The sequence below is a fragment of the Hippoglossus stenolepis genome, chromosome 16 (assembly GCF_022539355.2).
Source record: "Hippoglossus stenolepis isolate QCI-W04-F060 chromosome 16, HSTE1.2, whole genome shotgun sequence".
In the NCBI taxonomy this organism is placed as follows: domain Eukaryota; kingdom Metazoa; phylum Chordata; class Actinopteri; order Pleuronectiformes; family Pleuronectidae; genus Hippoglossus; species Hippoglossus stenolepis.
This window is the reverse complement of record NC_061498.1, coordinates 18,230,498-18,238,900: the sequence shown is the minus strand read 5'-3', so window position 1 is coordinate 18,238,900 and position 8,403 is coordinate 18,230,498. Positions and strand designations below refer to the sequence as shown.

Sequence of the window (8,403 nt, the reverse complement as noted above, 5' to 3'; positions counted from 1 at the left end):
TTGTATTTACTTTGACCTATTTTTTTCTACATCATTAGGTTGTGCCATGAATAAAAGCCCATGAGACCTTACAGAGCAAATATGTATCTATTTTGGACTAAATTACAGAAAGTTGAATAAAATTGGAGCATAAAAATAAAAGTAACAAATGTACATACTAGTATGATAACTGTGTTTTAAGGTCTGATTTGGGAACAAAGCCTTACTTTATCACGACCATATCTGTACTTCATGTTTCGATCAGACGACGGTATCTGCCGAGGGACAAAATTCATCAAACACGTTCTCAGTTGCCCGCCTCTCTTCGCATGAGTGTCAAGTGACGCACAGACGCACCGAACTTCCGGTTGCGACTTTCAAAAGACTATCATACTGTTCTGTCATTGCCATTTTCATTTCCAATACATTAAAAATACACATTAACACAAACACTGGAATTATGTTGTTTCTATATGAAAATGTCCCTTTTGGTAGGAAGCTTTGGTTCGATTTATATCTTAGATAAAGAAGGAGATGCAGGAGAAAAGATATGTACTGCAGCATGTATGTTTTTTAATTATTTTTAAAGAAAATTATTTTAAGCAAATTATGTTTCATCAACTGATATTTTGATTAACTTTTTCATTATGACTACGCACATAATTTGCAGTTGACTTCACTGTCTATTGCATTTTTGACAATGATTCTTAAAATGTCACTGTGAAACCCTCATGACAAAGATGAGTAATTGAGGTTGTATATTTTACAGTTGAAAAATAAAGTTTATAATCATTATATCACTTATTTGGTAATAAATCAATTAAAACTACATTACTTAAGTTGTCTGAGCTCATTCCATCGCACAGCACACACATACACAGTGTATCGACTTTATGAGCGACACGGTTTAATCCTTTTTTTAGTGTGAATTTTTAACATCTGGCCAAGAACAACAGACACCGTGCGTTAACAGTTCTTATTCCGGGCCGTTATATGACCACCATGCATCCTTAACAAATGAATCCTGAAGAATAACGAAATTGTAATGAAAAACACTGATTGACCACTGTTTTCAGTCTTATGAGGTCTTCACTTCCCTTTCTGTCATTGACACAACAAATTTTACAATTACACATTACTAAAATGTATAAATTAGACAGTTATCTAGCTTACTTATATAAAACAATTTGTTCAGTTAATTTATAGACATGTAATAGTTCTGTATGTAATTTGTTGTTTATTATGTGTTTTTGTTTTTTATATACATTTTTGGGTTTCCATGTACGGCAGCCACAGATCCCTTTTGTCTGAGGCCCCCAAAAATCCCTTAGAAGCTCCCCTGTTTTCAAGGACGTAAATAAACCTGCACTGAAATAAAAAAAAAATGTATTCTCCTCCAGATGTTACCTCTTCGGACCAGTATGGCACATTATTACCACTGAGTTATCACCAGAGCTTTAACTGTGACTACCCTTGTTCTGAAGGGAAGACTCCACACTTCCGGTGATGCCCGAGCCTGCCTGTGATTGGCTGCGGGCAGCCCTCGTCTTTTGGTGAAGGATTCTTATTGCAGGCAGACATGGAGGAGCTGAGCGCCGTCGGTGAGCAGGTCTTTGATGCGGAGTGCATTTTAAACAAGCGCCTGAGAAAGGTCAGAGCCGAGAAACGTCGTAACTCCACCAAGCGACTCGTTGTTTCTCCCGACTTGTTCACGAAGCTTCTTCCTGTCCCGCTTTTCTTTCAGGGAAAGTTGGAGTTCCTCGTCAAGTGGAGGGGATGGTCATCCAAGTGAGTACAAGTGGAGCAGCTCAGCCCCGAAACAATGAAAACAACAACAACAGCGTGTCGCTTGTTGCTTTCCCTGCAACTCTCGGACACTCCGCGCGTTTCTTTTCTGTCCGAACCATCGAGTTTACACCAGAGCCAACGATCCGTGATGTTTTTGGCTCCCGAGGCCAGTTTATTTTGGAATACAGCTCCAGCAGTCCGCCTCTGCTTTTCCTTTCTTTTGTTCATTACACCTCAAATTTGAGAAATTGGCTACAGGCAAAAACTAAATATTTTTCAAAAAGCTGCACCAAATGGCTTGTTCTAGATTTTTACGTGTGTAATTATACAGATAATCGTGATGTTTAATATTTTTTGCAGACTCGAAGCAAGTTTTTTTTATTTTTGTGTCTCGCATTGGAAAGATACAAAAATCCGTAAAATCGCGTGGATGTTTGGCTTCGATGTTAGCTTTTTAGCAACTTAATGTCATGCTGGACTCGTTACATAACTCTGTGTTCTAAAGTTGTTGTTTTTCCTCCATATATCTTTCGCTCATCATCTGTGTCGCTGTGCGTGAGACTCCGCTCTGACTTCATTTCTTGTCACTTGTCCTTTTTCTCTTCACTCCACATTGTTGCTGTAATCCACCATCAATGCTCAGCGTTGCCTGCCAGCTCCATGGCTTTCTGTTAGAACCACATCCTTTGTGTGTGTGTGTGTGTGTGTGAGAGAGAGAGAGAGAGAGGGTGGGGGTCGATCAGAATAGGCTATTCAGCTACAAGTGATGAGGAGAAAGGTCATTACACATGCATGTAGTTCAGATCGCTTCAGGAAAACCAGCTGCAGTAAACCTGACCCTTTTTGAAAACAGCATTGTGACCTGTACATAATGTACAGGTGCAACAAAACTGCAGAATAGTGTTTGTTTTGTTGGTGATCTAAACTGCACTCTGTGCGGTGTTGCGACAAGCACAACAAACTTGCTATTTTCATGAATTCCCATATATGTCGCAGAGCTTCCATGGTGTAATCATGTTTTGGTTTTTCCCCCCACATCACGTGAACAGTTGTTGTTTTTTTCACCACGACTAAGTTCACTGTGAAAAGGAAAAGCAAAAAAACTGAAGCTGACTTGGTAGCAAGTTGTAAACAAGCTTTTTTGATATTTCACCGAAAATGTATCAAATCCTCCAGTTTCTCTTTTGTAAATGCAGTGATATAATATGTTATATATATATATATATATATAAAGACGCAAAAGTGATATTTAGCCTTTCTGAAGTGCAATACTCACGGGAACAGTTGAAAAAGACGTATAATTGAGATAAGGAGCTTGCTAAAAACTGATCATGGAGCTTTTTATATTTTATCTTGGAGCAAGGATTCAGTACTTATCTCTGCACACCTTGATAAACACTGTGGTAAATACATATCATGTTATTGTCAAAACATTTTAGACACCGTAACACAAACCGACAATTTCATGACTGTTCATATTTTCAGCTGTCAGATTTTCATGGTATCTATGGAGAATGGGTTAGGGTTAGGTAACCGCTAATCAGTTAAAGTCATATTTAACTGTGTTGATTCTGTGTATTGTTTCTTTTTTGTCAAATTAATTTAACTCAAAATAGAATAAATTAACTAGATGTACTGTTAAATTAGATCGTGCACATCATACAATTGATACCTGCTTTTTTTCTCCTCAATGTAAAAAGCCTGATTTGAGTTTCAACTCACTTCTGAACATACAGAATTATTCATAACGTTATCACAGAGTTATTACTGTGTCTTAACTGCTCTTTTAATGTCTATCCATCTGTACTCATTGTTTTTCTGGAGCAGAAATGTTTCTCATTTAACTTCATGTCATGAAAAACATTTTTTTAAAGCAATTGGCTGTACTCTAATCGCTGAGGGAAATGTTACTACTTCAGTTAACTGTGATGGCACCAAATGATCTGCGCTCTCAAGTTTTTTGGGGGTTGTGTGGCTGTATCGTGTCCTGATGTGACTGCCTTGTTTATAGAGGGCTGCGCTGAACTCATCTATTCGTCCACGTAACTCGAAGCAGCCCTAAATTTAAGTGTCCTCGCTGCTGAGGCTGAAGGATACGTGTAATCTTGCAGGGCCACTTTTGCTTCTTTATTTTGACTAACACTCATCACATCAATTTATTTCAGACATAACAGCTGGGAACCCCAAGAAAACATCCTTGACCCGAGACTGTTGGCTGCATTCAAAAAGAAGTAAGTGTCCTTATCGCGATATTGTCACACCAACGGCTGGTCTTATCCATTAAGTTAGCGAGTGTTGTCTGGCACTTACTTCCACATTCCTGTGCAAACATTTCCCAAGCAGTCATTACCTTGCTTCATTTTAAACCCTGGTCATAATTTATTTCCATCAGGAAACGAAATCTGAAAGACATGGTTGTTAGATGTAGTTGTGATCCAAGTGGTAACAAAAATACTCTTTATTGATTAGGATGCGATAATATTATTTGAACATTGTTGGCGATACTATTGCTCCTGAAAATGTTTTAAATTTAGTCAAAAGCAGTCGTACCCTTAGTCAGTGAATTCTGCTCATTCCCACATTGAGCATTTGTTGAAATTGATTTTTTATAGAGAGCAAGAAAAGGAGCTCCTGTTACGTAAGAAAGGGAAAAGACCCAGAGGAAGACCACGGAAAATCCTTGTGAGTTCAATTTAAAGCTTTAACAATTTAAAACAATCTACTTTGAGTGATCAGTACACGGTAACTAATGTTCATTTTTTGAATTAGGAAAATGTGCCTGAAGCTCCAAAATCAAGCAGCTCTTCATCTGGCTCATCGTCGTCATCCTCCGATTCCTCATCCTCCTGCTCGTCCTCTTCGTCCTCATCAGACGACGACGATGAAGACGCTAGCGCCAAGCCGGCGACCCAGAGTGTCAGAACACGAGACCATCATCCTGTCCCGCAGAAGAAGGCCCAGATCGTTGTGGCAAAACAGGAGCCATCGAAGAAGCGAACCAGGAAACCACTGACCCCTGACCCGAAGGAGTTTCAGCAGAACAAAGGCCTTCGCAAAATCCTGAAGACGTCAAAAGATACAGATCTCCCAGGAGCAATCAAAAAGCCTGTTCACCCAGCAAGCTTCACCTTCATGGGTTTCCATCGGAACTCTGGTAGGGATACACTGGGTGGTCCGAACAGGGGCTCTCCGACCCAGGGAGCGGCTGTTAAAAACTCCACGAGCTCTGCGGGATCTGGAAAATCAGTCCAACCTGCCTCCCTCTCTCTGAACAAATCCAGCCAGAGCAGGAGCCTCACTGAGGGCAAACTGTCAATCTCCAGCATGAGCAGCGGGGCAGGTCTGGATTTGAACACAGCTGCTGGTAAATCAAAAGGGGTGGCAGCGTTGAATTTGAATACATCCAAACACCCCATTCAAGGCACCACTCAGCACACACTGAGCTCCCCCAATGGACAAAAGAAAGCCCAGGCCCCCGTGTCAGCACTGCAGCGGTTACCCAACACCAGAGCAGTCGCTTCTGTCCCAACTAAGAGCGCCTCCTCCAATCAAGGTTCTGGCCTTCAGCCGCTTAACCTTCAGAACAAACCAGTGCAAAGCAATAGTGCTCCTGGGAATGGTGCCACGCCAGTGTCAGGCCTGAGAAATGCAACAAACCCAGCAAGGAAAACTACTGTCACACAAAACCAGGACTACAATGCTCCCAAGAGTCCAGCAACCCTGGGAAGACCGCAGACCAGAAAGAACCAGCCGGGAGCAGACAAGGTCAAGGAGCCGACTGAAATCCAGTCCTCTAGAGTCCAAGGCAGGCTGGAGAAGAGCACCGTGCACAAATCCCCCGCAGAGGCCCAGAGCCAACCAGAGAGACCGGCCTACAAAGACGGCAAGAAAGCCAAAACGAACGACATGAGCACGGGGGAAGAGGAGAGCAGCTCAGACTCTGACCACGATTCTTCCTTCATCGGACAGGATCGCGCCATGAACCAGGACTGGAAGCCCACACGTAGTCTGATAGAGCATGTGTTTGTCACGGATGTCACCGCTAATCTAGTTACTGTCACAGTCAAGGAGTCACCGACCAGCGTGGGCTTCTTCAGCATGCGCAACTACTGATGGGATTCCAGACGCCGCAAACCAGATGGGCTGTGAAACACACGGAAGGGATTTGAGGTCGGAACTAAATAAAAACCCTTTTTTGCTCGAGAACTCCTGAGGAATGCATCAGGGAGTGGAGGTCAATTAACATTTCAATTTCTTTCAATAATAGACTCATTTTTAGATTAAAAAAGAAACCGAACCGGACATCAGTTATTGATTGTAATTATTTATTTGCTCGTGGCTACAAATTGTGCAAGAAAGATTTTTGGTCTCCTATGATAATCTCAAGTAAACAAATCTTCTCAACGAGTCCAAAATTGTGTTGACACGAGGGTCGTAGAACAATTTATTCAGCTTAAGAATCATGCGTAAATGCATTGGCCCATATAGGTTTCTGAATCTGTGCATACAACTTTAGCATATAAGAGGAATGTCTTACTGAATAAATTGAAGATGACCTTATAAACCGTAGGCATGAGCAGGAGGGCTAGCTTATTTTATGGCAGACATTTAGTTCATATTATGTAATAATATGTTGTGGATTCATATCAATCAATAGTAAATGTAAACCAGTTTTTTCTTAGTATAGAATTGTTGTTTTACTGTTTGGTTAATTAGCTACCTCTGTTTGTTTTATTTTATTTGCTGCAAATGTATATTATTTTCATCTGGGAGAGGAAAACCTTTCCCTCCAGGGTAAACCATATAATTGTTTTTATATAGCTCTAATGTATTGACTTCTCATGCTCTATAAACCTGTGTTAGTACCAGAAACCAGCCTGAGCAGCTTTGTTTCTGTGAAGTGAAACACTCTCCATCAGGATGGGACCGGAGTTGTGCCCAGAGCTGAACTGTGCGCAGCTTTTATCGCCTTGAAAAGAAGGTTCATTCCACAGTGCAGCCAGTTTATCTTTGGGGTTGTCCAAATGGGCTGAAGCATGTCAGGAGCCAGATACAGTATCTCTGTTCCTCCCTGGCGCTCTGATAACACTTCAGTTGTGGCTGCGGTTTGCGCTTCTGTCTCTGCATCAGCTCTGTCCCTCAGCGAGGTATTCACCAGAAAATGCAATCTTCTCAGACTTGTAATTAATACAGACAAAACCCAGAGAATAAGTGCTTGTGTTGACATGGCTGGACGATCACGGACAGTATATCTGTCAAAGCTTCTCTCTCAGTCTGTCAAAGCCTCCAATGAGCCTTTCAGATCGCCAAAGGCAACACATTTCGAAGTGTGAAGTGGGGGAGAAAGTTGGGTGTGGACAGTAAACCTTTCAGCATTGTTTGTCCCAGACCACAAAACACCAGATTCCATTGTGCCTGTTGCTGCTGGTGTTTCCAAATGCCAAGTGCTGAAATACCAGATTGGATTTGGTTTTGTTATTTTATTTTTGTTACTCGCAGCTGCAGACGTCTCATTTCGCCCGCCTGCACGGCCTCAGGAGCTGCAGGCCCAGCCACTGAGAGAGAAAAAAAAAAGAGGTCTTTATCTGATGTAACGGAAAAGAAACCTCAACAATGTGCGCTACTTTCTGCTCCCTTGAGAGGAATTCAGCAACAAAGCACTTCGACTGAACTCTTCGTCTAATCCTGCTCCGCAGACTGTGCCTTTCTTTCTCTCAAAGACTAAACACAAAGACATTACCCCAAAGATAGCTAGAATTTCAGGTTGTTCAATAAAGGAGTACCCCTAGGGCACGGCATGGAGACTGTACCGTTGTTTTTCTCGTCCATGTTGTTGTGAAACAGCTAAAAAATGGAAGGCCTCCTGAAAGACTTTATCACAAATGTATGGAGCAGACACATATTTGATGCCTTGTTGAAACAATGAAAGTGGTAAAGGTGGAAGTTATAGAAGTGCTCTCCACTCCGGTTCAGCAGAAAAACACTGAGGGCGTTCTCATATTACATGTGTTACATATGGAAAGACTGTAAGGGCGCAGCATTTGGTTTCATCAGTGTAGCTCTGTTATGTCCACAACAGTCCTTTGTCGAAGAAATGCATTAGGCCAGAGGTGAAGATCAGTCTAGGCTCAATCAAAACATCATTCATCACAACCATGTAATAGACTACGGGGTAACACAAAAGGTGTTTATATGAATTTCTTATATGAATCTGCTTTTTTCTAAATAATGAAAAGAAACACATTTTTCATGTTTCTTCATTTATTTCTTTTTTTAGATACTAACCATATCAATGGGATGTTGTTCTCTTTACACTATTTATTTCAAATTAAGAGCCTTTCAGGGTAGGACAGTGTCATCAATCCTTGTATTGTGCCGCATGTCAAACTGACTAATAAATGGTGCAAACCTTATTTCTTACTTTGGTTTCTTTAAAATTATTGTATAAAGCAAAAGTGTCAAAGTCTGTTGGTGCAAACATGATTGACCTACTTAAATATTTTTGGACGGATTTATCAATTGGCTGATAAATATCGGCCAATATCAGCCCTTCATAAACATTTCTGTGTGGTTTATTTTTGTTAAAATGCAGAGATTATGTGCATTTATGTTTAAATTTACATTAAAAATGTGCTT

General features: G+C 40.9%; 1 protein-coding gene across 1 annotated transcript; it reads left to right on the top strand.

The window, feature by feature from the left end:
- The first annotated feature begins 1,516 nt into the window (after positions 1 to 1,516).
- Positions 1,517 to 8,187, top strand: cbx2 (chromobox homolog 2 (Drosophila Pc class)). Its single transcript, XM_035181281.2, has 5 exons — positions 1,517 to 1,630; positions 1,724 to 1,767; positions 3,933 to 3,998; positions 4,380 to 4,449; positions 4,537 to 8,187. The coding sequence occupies exons 1-5, from the start codon at positions 1,559 to 1,561 to the stop codon at positions 5,878 to 5,880; spliced, it is 1,596 nt and encodes a 531-aa protein (XP_035037172.1). The 5' UTR covers positions 1,517 to 1,558; the 3' UTR covers positions 5,881 to 8,187.
- The last annotated feature ends 216 nt before the right edge of the window (positions 8,188 to 8,403 follow it).

What these genes read in the sequence shown, in the direction of transcription:
- cbx2 (XM_035181281.2), top strand. Translation starts at nt 1,559, where the DNA reads ATGGAGGAGCTGAGCGCCGTCGGTGAGCAGGTCTTTGATGCGGAGTGC. An exon ending in TGGAGGGGATGGTCATCCAA is followed by an intron (nt 1,768 to 3,932) that starts GTGAGTACAAGT and finishes AATTTATTTCAG; the next exon opens with ACATAACAGCTGGGAACCCC. An exon ending in TTGGCTGCATTCAAAAAGAA is followed by an intron (nt 3,999 to 4,379) that starts GTAAGTGTCCTT and finishes GATTTTTTATAG; the next exon opens with AGAGCAAGAAAAGGAGCTCC.